Genomic DNA, 12,816 nt, shown 5'->3' on the forward strand with positions numbered 1-12,816 from the left:
TCCTCACCACCTGGCCCGACAGGAAGTCCAGTATCCAGCTGCACATGGTAGAGTGCAGGCCTAGACCTCTGAGCTTGGTGTCGAGCTTGGCGGGAACAATAGTGTTGAACGCTGAGCTGTAGTCCACAACCAGCATTCGCACACAACAGTTCCTCCCCTCCAGGTGGGAAAGGGCGGTGTGAAGTGCCATGGCAATTGCGTCGTCGGTGGATCTGTTTTGACGATATGCAAATTGCCATGCAAATTGCCATTGCTGTGTGCCGAGAGGTCATCGTCATGGTGAAAGGTCAATCTTCACCACATTCTGAAGTCTTTTTGCACCTAGCTTTGTTTCGTGTTTCTTTAGTCGTGATGGTTTTGCTGCAGCCGTCGTCGCCCTCTGTGTTGAAGTAGTGTCAGCCGTGGCTGTTTGTTGCCGCTTGCTTTGCCACATGACGTTCAGGCCAATGTTCCGTAAATTCTCATCGTTCTCACCGGACAACGGAATATTTTTGTCTTGTGTTGTCAGGTTTATGGTCATTAAGTAAACTCCAGGCAGGCTGCCTCAAGTTTTTTAATGTAGATATTCTACCGAGAAGGCCCAATTAAGGAGCTGCTACAGAGATTGTTGCCTTTCTGCAGAGCAACTTCGAAGCTCGGTGAGAGTGGCCATTTTGTCCAGATGAAGCTGAAACAAATAGTGGTAGTTGAACCAAATATTTTGTATACCCTTCCCTAGATTCATGCCATAAGTGCCGTTTTTGTATTTTTAGTTTTGTCCTTTTTTTTTTTACAATAGCACACAGTAGACAGGCAATGAGTCAGAGAGATGGAGGTATATAGTGCAAAAATGGTGTCATGTGTGTGGTATGTGTCTTAACGACACACACACACATTTTTCAAAACCGGTTGTGTGTAATTCAAGTGTGTAATTCAATGCAAATTACTAACACAAATACATGTTGTTAGAATGAATTTTATTGGTTGCGGTTTGTGTTGGCGGAGCAGAATGCATTTTTGCTTTGATAGTTGTAACATATAATCAGCAGTTTGCCTCTTTTTGCAGATAATTTGGTGATTTACTTCTTAACACTGATTATGGGCTTTATATCAGTGTACTTAAGTGGTAGTTAAACTGCATCAATTTCCTCTGCGCAATGCCTCAGATAGGCTCTTCTCTCCAGATATTAAGTGTGTAATCAGTGATTTTATGTCTTTATTAACCTCTCGTAGCATAATGGGTGAAAAATAATCGGACAATCTGCAATTACACCACTTCTCAGGATCGTGGCGTGGCTGTGAATAGACTCGAGTGAATAGTGGCTGGCTTTGAATTATACGGTTTCGTGTCGAGCTCGTGGCTCTTTTGTCATACTTGCTAGCATCCAAATAACTTAGTTTTACACAAATTACCTTTCACAGCCTGCTGTCAGTTATTTCTATCCCTTTATTCCACATAATAAGAACTAGTCAAATCCAGTTTTTACAGTGTCTTTAAATCCATTTAACGTCACTATACATTCATAAAGGCACGGGCGTTATCCTGTCTTTAGCAGCTTGATCTGGATGTCTTTGTCCTAGCATAAAACTGCACTTTTCTCCCTCCTCATTTCATAGTGCTGCACTCGAGGTAGCGAGACATTTACACTTTCTCTGGAATTCATAAATGATTATAAAGCAGGAGGCAGCTTAAATAGTGCTGTGTGGGTTTCGTCATTAGGTTTTTGCCCCCACCAATATCTTATATTTTAGTATAATGCCAAATATTTGGTTTCATGTGAATCTCGTTTGTCTTGATTGGTCTTGGTTACAGCTACATGCATCTTTGATAGTTAGAAGTATGTTCTCTTTTGGCCCATATTCAGCAGTCGTAACATAAAGTCATTGAACCTGTGTAGGATTTCAGTTATGTGCGATATGTCCACTCAGAGTGTTTTATATTGCTTTGTGTAACTGACCAAATATATATTGATTTTTTAGGGCTTGTACTGTGAAATGTAATGCTCACGGCTCAATTAGACCGGATGCAACATGTGTTACCTGACAGAAGGATGAAGCAGCAACATGTTACTTCACTTTGTTTGGCTTTCTGCAGCAGGACATGCATGGTAGCATTAGGCAGGTGGGAAGTCTGGCAAAGACAATTGTCTGCATATCAACAAAGTCTCCATCAGTCGGTTCATTTTCCATACCAGTTAACATAGTACATTTTCTTCTGTATTATTCAGCAATAAAAGCAATAAATCATTCTCTTGGACCAACACAACATTGGATACAGTGAACATACTCACTGCTCTTTCACGGAGGCCGGGCCTACCTGTTATGGTGAAAGGAGACTAAATGATGCATGTATTAATGTGAATAACATCTTTATACGGCTATTGTAGCAGAATATAGTAAACTGTATTGTAAGACTTGTAAACATGTAATATAATCATCATGATGCAACTTTTCTATCAAATGTAGCCGAACAACAGGCCTGGTGTTAACGTTCATATTTGAATCTCGCTGATCTCCAGATAGTTAATTAACAATTCCCACAAAATCCAGAAATATATAAGAGCAAATCTCAAAACCTGATTATGGCTCGGCCACTCTAACATCTATTTTGATAATTTATTAACTAATAGTAACATGTGAACATGTTGATTTAATTTGAATGAATACGATCTGACAGGTCCCCTCCAGAAGCCCTGTCTGAATATTAATAAATAAATAGGAATCTTAGTGATCTTCAGTCAGCAACAGTATTGAACCAAATCGCACAAACCAAAGTGCCCTACCACTCTAAAATGTTGACAACTCAAAACCTTGTTGTAAACATGCTCCAGCCTCCAGACCCGTCTCGGAGCAGGTGGAGATATTGCGTTGCCTCCAGGTTCGATGTTGATGCTCACTTCAGGGGCCCACAGGAACTGTATGCTCTTAAAACACGGATTGACAGGCTGAGGAACAGCTTTTTCCTCAGATCGGTTTCCTCGATCACACCCAGCACCTCACACTTGTGCTGGGTGAGGTGAGAGAGAATCAAACACACCTCACTTTTACAGAGGTACTTTATGCACTCTGATGAAAGACTGTCTCCAATCTCTATGCAGCCCAGGGACACGCATCATTGAAATGTAATGCCCCAGAATCTGAGGATGATGACTGAGGTTAGGCACCATAATACCTCCATGGACTAGTCTCTTTCCTCTACATTAGGCTGCTCTCTGTGTTTCTCCATGCTGGAACATTACATCAACAGAAAATAATTAAAACATCATGTGAAAGGCATCACAATCCAGTCTTTCTTACATTCCCTGCCTGTTCCATCTTATTATGCAGTTGGTGGGTGGCGAGTTCGACCTGGAGACTAACTTCATTATCCAGGATGCAGAAGGCATCGGCTGCATGGTGGAGCTGTTGGGGCACTGTGACGTCACCTGCCAGGCGGAAATCTGGAGCATGTTCACCGCCATCCTGCGGAAAAGTGTTCGAAACCTGCAAACAAGTACTGAGGTGGGCCTCATCCAGCAAGTGCTGCTAAAAATGAGCTTGGTGGATGACATGATAGCAGGTATGTTAATGGTAGCAGTGGGAGAGCATGCATTTTCATTTTCAGAGTGATTATTATCATGTCCAGCAAGTGGCCCATACATGTTATGCCTTCTTGGTTTTAGCTTTCAGTCTGGCAGCCAACCATCTGATCGTCTGTATCTTTAATGGAAATGCAGATCCATTAACAAATATATTCTTTTGTATATTTTCATTGTCATTGTATTTGTTCAGTTATAGAGTGCTGCAGGGATAAATGTTTTGATTCCATTTCAAACATTTATGATATTTACATTTGTTCTGCAAGATAATCTTCATAAAGGAAAAAAACTTTTGACTTTGGGATTTTTGAAGTGTGATTGCCAGAAGTAAAACACTAATGACAGGCTAAAAAGAAACTAGACCAGCGGGGTTGATGTGTTCTGTGTGATGGTCTGTAGGATCATTCAGCCACATGTTGGGAGCGTCTTTTTTAAAGATGTGTAGAAGCTTCAACAATTCACAAGTATTTCAAATTGTAGAACAAAACGTTAAAACCTCTAAAGCTTAGGCTAACCACAGACCGTATTTCAGGCATCTAACCATTCAATTCAATTCAATTCAGTTTATTTGTATAGCCCTTAATAGCCTCTTAGAGTGCTTTACAATCTGTACATATAGACATCCCTGTCCCAAAACCTCACATCGGATCAGGAAAAACTCCCAAACAACCTTTCACAGGGAAAAAAGGGAAGAAACCTTCAGGAGAGCAACAGAGGGGGATCCCTCTCCAGGATGGACAGGTGCAATAGATACCATGTGTACAGAAAGAATCATTATACACAAATTACCAATAACCCATTCAAAAGGCAATGCCTAGGAAATTGAAAGTGCACAAATATTCACTGATTTCTGGGTTTTAGGACTCATTCCTGCACCACTCTATTCTATCAATTCAGACAACTATTGCAAAAAGTCAATGTTCTTCAAAGTCAATTCTAATTGAATTTCAAACTAACCTAATAATTGCTATTAGGTAACTTCATTTTCTTTAAAACATATACAATTTTTACATATTGGATCCATAATATTTTTTATATATTTGCCCCACTCGTAGCATAGCCTCATGATGCTCTTTTGACAAATAAGTATTAATTTTTAAAGCAGTTGTCTCTGTATACGAATTAAGTCCTGAACTTTAGTCTATGAACATTGCAGTCGGTAGGGACTACTACTTTTTATTCTTACCTTTCTGGAATGAGCCCCTCAAATCTGTATTTAGGTCACTGTGGAAAGTCCATCCATACCTTGTGTAAGAAATGAATTATGTTTCAGCTGATGATGAAATCTAAATGCGTTGTCCCTGCGGTGTTACTGTGCCTTTTTCAATGTGAACAATTAACCACATAGACATCTCTTTGATTTACAAGCCAGTTCCATTTAATTGTTGTGGAAGTGTTTATATGTAATGAGAATTCACAGACAAAACAGTTTTGCTTAAATTTAGCTTCATTCTCAGTCAATTTTTATCTAAGAAGTCTATGCATATGAATAGTGTTCCCCGTGAAGTTCCCTGTGTAGTGTGGAGGAATTATAATACCTGCAAAATGCAGCTGTAAATGCTAATTGTACTATCTCTCCCCTTTCTTCCCATGTTTGTTTGTGCGTGTGTGGGTGTTTGGTAAAACATCCATGCTTCTTGCCTTTTAAAGACTTGCTAGTGGACATGTTGGGAGTGCTGGCCAGCTACAGCATCACAGTGAAGGAATTGAAATTGCTCTTCAGCATGCTACGAGGAGAAGGAGGCCTCTGGGTAAGTGATAGCACGGACCCAATGCACCAAGTTAGTTTAAATGGATGTTAGTTTGACACTCTTGCTTGAGTCGCCCACAAAGAGCCATCACACTGATCTGTTTAGTGCTTGTTCTGCAAACTGCAGATTGAGTGAATGAGCTCATTGACATTGTATTGTCTGTCGTCCAATCAGTCAAATATAAATCCTTAACTGTCTTGTTTTTTGCTCTTTTAAATTGTTGTTGTTATCTTTGCCACCTATGCAGCCAAAGCATGCAGTCAAAATGTTGTCGGTGCTGAATCAGATGCCCCAGAGACACGGTCCAGATGCCTTCTTCAACTTCCCTGGTCGCAGTGCAGCAGTAAGCTTTCTCAAGTTTCCACTCTGCAATCTTTTTAAAGTGATACACATGTGTGTTTTATTATGGAGACCTGCAGGTTATTAGGGGAGAACAATCGGCAGTGTACAGTAATGGATGTGAAATCAAGTAAATTCAATAAAGAAAACATTTGCCTGTAATTTTGATTACATAAAATAAGAAAAGAGGTGTGACGTGGTCTTTACATGCAGATGAAAATTCTCATGTGCACTGACGAACTGGCTAAAAAAGCAGCAACGGGAGGCAAGTTGTTGATAATGGATAAAACATAGAAACATCTCAATCAATCTCATACAAAAAGAACAGCATCATAATATGTACACTATATTTAAAAAAATGAATCATTTGAGATGAGTTATTGAAGGAAGGTAACGACATGAGGGTGTGAAGCTTTAGCTTCTTTTGCGCCTCGTTCCAGTTTGCTCTTCCATGCGACTGATATGAGAAACGACCGAAGGCGGTGGAGACTTTTGGATCGACCACGTTGATGAAATTGCTCGAGCGTAAATTGCGGTTACTGTGGAAGATGATGAGTAGAGAACAGGGATGTGTGGGGTGTTTATCAATGATAGCTTTCTAAATGGACTGATACCAGTGGAGTAGTCCGCGGGTATGGAGGGATGGCCAGTTGACTAAAGAGTGCAGACTGCAGTGATGAGGTCAGAGGTGCTGCTCATCTTGGTCAGATGGGAAGCCTGTGGCAAAACATTCCACGTGGTACAGAGTGCCGCATACTTTTCATTACCTTTGCATTTTTGGCATCATGCCAAAGCATGTTGATTAAGTAAGCAAATGAGTTATCGCAGTACATTCATTAAATAATGTTTTTACTGATGCTTAAAGACCTGTTTTGAATTATCCTTTGAATAATTCTAGATATTAAAAATAATAAAATAATACAACTTTCCCCAAAAGCAAATAGGACTACAAATCGCAGCTGGATATGTTTTCAAGGAGGCTGGACCCTTGCCATTATTTTAAAAAAAAGAAATCGGCAAGAATTAGAATGTGATCGTTCTTCCAGTAACATTCTGGAGGTCACCACATAGTTGCAATTTCCGTTGTTATTTTACAGAAATGGACATTTATCAGACAGTATCTTATAAAACTTCATTAATATAACTTGGCACAAAAGAAGCACAACATATTCATATTACACTTTCAGTCGTACATTTTTAGCACCTTTGTGTTGTGCTCTGACTCGTAGCGCATCTTAATTTCACTGTAACCTAATATAGAAAAGGCAGTGAACACATTTTTATCCAATTGTCTCTCAGACTGAATAATTTCTCTCTCTTTGTGTTGTGTGCCAGGCCATTGCTTTACCTCCGATTGCTAAGTGGCCTTATCAGAACGGGTTTACATTCAACACCTGGTTCAGGATGGATCCCCTAAATAACATCAATGTCGACAAGGATAAACCATACCTCTACTGGTGAGTAAACAATTACTTCCATGTGTGCGCTTCGTGCTTCCAATGTCCTCAATACGTGCCTAGCTCTCTCACAGGGGTGCTGTAACATTATGACACTATAATAAAGAACATTATACTTCCCTGTTTTTCATCAATGTAATTGCTTTAGTTCTAAAAATCATTCCCTCTCTGCAGAGTCCTATAAAGCTACCAGAAGCTTTATTGATGAACCAATATGCTGTTTGATACTCTGTGAACCACTCCAAATGTCTCCATCTAAACAGATTATGACTGGAACTTGTACTTTAATTTAAACTAGTTTTACAGACACATATTTTAACACACGGGCAACACTTAAGTAATGCTGTTCGTGAAAGGGCCTCATTCTTTCCAGATAATGTTCATGAATTAATATAGAGAGAGAGGGGAATTAGGTTAGATTATTGAGATTAAAACCTGTGGAAGCATGAACTACAGTGGCTGCAGCAGTGGGAGGCCCTGGAAGTATTAATTTAGATTGGAATATCTGCCACATTAGGCCCACATACCTTCTCTTGTAGGGGCTTGTGGGTAATTAGTGCACAAATAAATAACTGAAAAAAGGGCAGTGATATTCAGCTGCCGTTCCTTCTGTTTCTGAGAGGAGCTTGGGAAGAAAATCACTCAATACAATGGGACATATAAAAGAGTTGTAGAGGGGAATGAAAGAGAAAGTGGCATAATAAAGGCGGTCGAGTTGGCTGACAGGGAAGACTGTTCTCACAAATTGGTCAGAGATAACGGGATTGTTAGCTGTATCGTCTGCTGGCGTTTGAATGAAAGAATACTCGCCTTGGAAGGACTTGTTCTCAGATGTGTATATATATATGAAATAAAGAAAGGTTGTTTGTATTCATACGGCAGCGATTCCTCACTGACAGTCACATAAAAAGACTGAGATATGCTGAGCTAATCTTTTTTTTGTGCATCGCTCTGAGGGCCTCGTAGCTCAGTGGCAAGGCATGTAGACAACAAAAAGAACTGTATCTTCAGAAACAGACCAAGGTCGCTGCTTTCTACCTGATGTGTAATAACAAGCCGACTCGGCTGGCTCACTGGTAGCTCGGCGTGAGGCTCTACATCTCTCTGGCTCTGCATGCGCCTCACAGTATTAAAGCTTTATCTGCTTTGTCAAAGAGGCTCGCTTGTTTTAGATGGTCCCAGTGGGTGGTGGCCTTGAAGAGCAGCCTGCTATGGACCTAAAAGACTGTGGGGGTGTAATAAGTACATGTCAGCAAAGAAAAATATGTTCAGTACAAGCAGGGAAAGACTAGAGAACTAGTGTAGTATCGTATGGTTGTTTATGTACAGAGAGTCTGCTCATTTTGTGTACAAGGCAATCTGAGTAAAGGGGTCAACCATCACTGAAGTGCGCTCATCAACTATGTTCTCCTTGTGTCTTCATCTTTGTTGTTGTTACAATGCCTGGATAATTTGCAATAGCTGCAGTCTTACCTCAGGAATTTCCCCGTTCTAGCCGGTTCAGCGAAATCTTATTATTCTCACAAGAGTCGTCAGAGATACCTGTCATTTACGCCGGCAAATTGCTTTGTGTCCTGTCTAGCCCGAGGCATTCAAAAATGATGTTGACCCCAATCTTATAATGCTGAAGAAGCCACAAGGTCATTTCAGTCATGGGTTTTGAATGATTGTGCAGTATTGGGAAGGAGGATATATCCAATTTAATATTTAGTATTGGTGTGAAACCTTCTACCTTAGTGGAGTTAAAATACATTTCATACATTAATTGGTTTAAACCTTGTCAAGTTCGCAGCTCATGATATATACTGTGCATTTTTCTGTCTACAGCTTTCGGACCAGCAAGGGTATTGGGTACTCTGCACATTTTGTTGGCAACTGCTTGATTGTGACATCACTCAAGTCTAAAGGAAAAGGTTTCCAGCACTGTGTGAAGTACGATTTTCAGCCCAGGAAGGTAAGAGCAGCTTTGGCATTTAATCATGTGTTTTTTCAGTTTTTATACAACATACGGTTATGTCATTTAGAGTTTTAGACCAAATTTGGATTGAAACGGCGAATCCTCAAGACAGACGTAGCAGCTACTCCGAGTGTATATGTAACCCACATAAGCAGTGAAGCACAATGGTTCCCTGTCACTCTATAGTGTTCCTTTATGTTTTCCACATAAGTCACTGTGATAAAATCCTAAAGTTTGGACTAAATTGGCGAAACTGACCCCTCCGTTTTCAGCTTTACAATTCAAAGAAGGAAAAGGATATTAAATCAAAAGAACTGCTGTCGGTGCTACAAGTGCTGCATCAGCAACGCAGGATGTAAGATAACGCCTTGGATACAAGCAGACAACTTGAAGTGAAATGCAGCTACAAAGTGTTCTTGTGAATGAATAATCTCTACAGCTTCTGCATTGGAAGTTGCAAAGCAAATTAAGTTTAGATTACTATACATACGACTTAACATATGTTCCGTTTTACTGACTTTTGGGTTTAATGCATATCACATTCATTCATTCAATTTCAGAGAGCTTTTGACAAATTGAACACTGAAGCAAATCACTTTTATTATTAATTGTTGGAAAACATTTTATTAATAACTGAATAACTACAGGGACTGTCTGACATGGCTTTCTACGGAGAGAAACTGACTCGCCGTGCCTCCTGTTAGCCTTTTCTCTGATGTATTTTATTCAATGTTCCACTGCTAATTTCTGAACATCAGATGGTAAACCGCACGGCCGTGGCTTTCTGGTAACTTTGAAGTTAATCTGAATTGACCAGATAAAAGAGACACAATTTGGAGCTGGCCAGAAATGTTGTGGATATTCGATAAACCAAACTCAATTGTTGATTTAGTTAAGTGTGGTCAAATGAATTCAGTGTAAAGACGTTCTTAATAATGACCCATTTAAGAGTGACCTGTTCTGTAGCTCACTTCTTAAATGTTTTCCATCTGACTCTTCTCACACTCAGTGGTACATGATTAGTATAGTTCAAATCTACAGCCGCTGGAGGAACAGTGAAATCAGATGCTATGTTAATGGACAGCTCGTTTCTTATGGAGACATGGCCTGGTACGTCAACACAAATGACGTAAGTACTCTTCGTTTTACTCCTCCTCCCCATTAGCACTTCTCTTCACTGGTCTTGATGTTTTTTTGTACACATTAATGTTTCTCGTGGCCGGAAATGGTGACATCCATTTATGTTCAATATATCATTGGGCAAAAGGAGTTTTACCACGGCAACATGGATTTCTCTCAGAGATATATATACACTACCGTTCAAAAGTTTGGGATCACTTAGAAATGACTTTATTTTTCAAATAAAAGCACTGTTTTTTCAATAAAGATAACATTAAATTAATCAGAAATACACTCTCTACATTGTTAATGTGGTAAATGACTATTCTAGGTGGAAGTGTCTGGTTTCTAATGAAATATCTCCATAGGTGTATAGAGGCCCTTTTACAGCAACGATCACTCCAGTGTTCTAATGGTACATTGTGTTTGCTAATCGCCTTAGAAGACTAATGTCTGATTAGAAAACCCGTGCAATTATGTTAGCACAGCTGAAAACAGTTATGCTGGTGATATAAGCTATACAACTGGCCTTCCTTTGAGCTTGAAGTTTGTAGAACAAAATTAATATTTCAAATATTAATCATTATTTCTAACCTTGTCAATGTCTTGACTATATTTTATATTCATTTGATAAATAAAAGTGTGATTTTTCATGGAAGACACGAAATTGTCTGGGTGAGCCCAAACTTTTGAACGGTAGTGTATATATACAGGACTGTCTCAGAAAATTAGAATATTGTGATAAAGTTCTTTATTTTCTGTAATGCAATTAAAAAAACAAAAATGTCATGCATTCTGGATTCATTACAAATCAACTGAAATATTGCAAGCCTTTTATTCTTTTAATATTTAATAATTTTTTAATTGCATTACAGAAAATAAAGAACTTTATCACAATATTCTAATTTTCTGAGACAGTCCTGTATATATATTGTCCTATTTTACATATCCACTCTGCCGTCGAGAGTAGCAGAGGGGATATCAAACATTTTGAAAACAGATGTATGTACAGGATGAACAAAATATTAAATGTCAGCATCTACTGTAAATATGTGAACTGAAATTGCGGTTTCTATTAGTCGGAAGCATTCTTGTTTAAAATGTATGATATTTGCATGTTTTACACAAAGCCAAAAGGAAACCTGCTGTTACCCATGGCTCTGTGAGATGGGGTAAAAAAGAAATTTACACTCGTAGAGATGAAAATATTCACACAGTAGCTGTTTTTATTGCCCAAATGACAGGTTGGGATATCAGTGTTCATAAAATATCCCACCACATTGACTAAAGCTGCTTTGACCAGTGATGGGTAGTTTTTTTGGAGAAATGTTCCCACACCTAAAATGAAAGGTGGCATTATTCTGGTGAGGTTTCTATCCTGTGAGGCTGCATCGCAAAGACGCCGTAACTCAAACAAGCAAGAGAATAGTTTACATTAGATTAGTTTACAGTATTTCAACCAAGTAAGGGAGCTTAAAACTGCTGTCTTCTCGTATGCCACAGAGGGTATGGTCACATCCATAGTTATCGACACAGACGGTACTGGAAGCCAACAGCTAGACTGGTGCTACATGCAGTCAGTCTCTGGTAACATATAGAAACATTGAAACAAAATTGTATTGCCTCTATCATATTAATTCTCTACGATTGAAGCTATGATATTATAACCTAAATGTTGCCATTTATATATATAGATATTCTTCCTGTCATGGTGTTTTTGTGTATTTTGCCTATTCACTTGAATAACATATTTATATATATATATATTACTGCTATCCCTCTGTTATACATAAATCAGATGAGATGGCCACTTCATACGGACTGTTTGGTCTGGTGTTAAAAAGCTTCTGCTCTTGTAAATTCTTCCTGAATCTGATCCTGATTGCAATCACAATACGTATTCTCCCTATTCCAGAGGTTATATTAAGGTTTCCTATTTGTGTGAATCAGTCAGTGAAAATGAGTGGGTTTTTTTCTTCAGTCACTAAGCATAAAACAGTGGAGCCTTTTCTTTCTTCATCTCTCTTGCAGAGTTATGATAAGTGCTTCCTTGGGTCCTCGGAGACAGCAGACGCAAACCGAGTATTCTGTGGGCAGCTAGGAGCCGTCTACGTGTTCAGTGAAGCCCTCAATCCTGCACAGATATTTGCAATTCATCAGCTAGGACCGGGCTATAAGGTATGTAGGGTGGCTACATTAGATTACATGTAAGCAGTCGTCTTCACCTATCAGTCTGGGAAACCAATACCCAGTGCTGCCCGGCCACAGTTTCTTTGCCGTGATGTGTGTGTGTGTGTGTCCTCGGAGCGATGCTTTTTCTCCCAGATAAACGGCTGCATAAATGACTTCTTGGAAATAATAGCACAATGAACTGAGGGAAGCGGCAGGCCCTCTGAGGGGATAGAGTCCTGAGCCGACTTATATCAGCGGCAGCAGGTGTTGCACTCCCAAGTTTCTTGACAAGAACCAAAAGATAGGGAATATAGAAATCTACTGACATACCTAGAAAGGGATTTAGCTGTGATTGTTAATCACTATTCAGTGTTTCCCCTAGGTTTACAGCTTCAGGGGGGCGGGACTAGTGCCGCTGCTAGCCATGTTGGTGCCCTAAGCTTAACTCCTTAACGATGCCCCCA

The 12,816-nt window shown here is 39.5% G+C and overlaps 1 protein-coding gene across 7 annotated transcripts in view; it reads left to right on the plus strand.

Moving 5' to 3' along the window:
* Positions 1-12,816, plus strand: part of nbeab (neurobeachin b) — a 188,102-nt gene that overhangs the window by 45,106 nt on the left and 130,180 nt on the right. For all 7 annotated transcript variants that reach the window (XM_056440918.1, XM_056440921.1, XM_056440922.1 and 4 more), the window contains exons 2-8: positions 3,307-3,538; positions 5,208-5,308; positions 5,556-5,651; positions 6,983-7,104; positions 8,932-9,058; positions 10,071-10,190; positions 12,212-12,358. In XM_056440918.1, coding sequence (XP_056296893.1) covers positions 3,307-3,538; positions 5,208-5,308; positions 5,556-5,651; positions 6,983-7,104; positions 8,932-9,058; positions 10,071-10,190; positions 12,212-12,358 — 945 coding nt within the window. The remainder of the gene's footprint in view (positions 1-3,306; positions 3,539-5,207; positions 5,309-5,555; positions 5,652-6,982; positions 7,105-8,931; positions 9,059-10,070; positions 10,191-12,211; positions 12,359-12,816) is intronic.

This window comes from Pseudoliparis swirei, chromosome 20 (genome assembly GCF_029220125.1).
Source record: "Pseudoliparis swirei isolate HS2019 ecotype Mariana Trench chromosome 20, NWPU_hadal_v1, whole genome shotgun sequence".
Classification (NCBI taxonomy): Eukaryota; Metazoa; Chordata; class Actinopteri; order Perciformes; family Liparidae; genus Pseudoliparis; species Pseudoliparis swirei.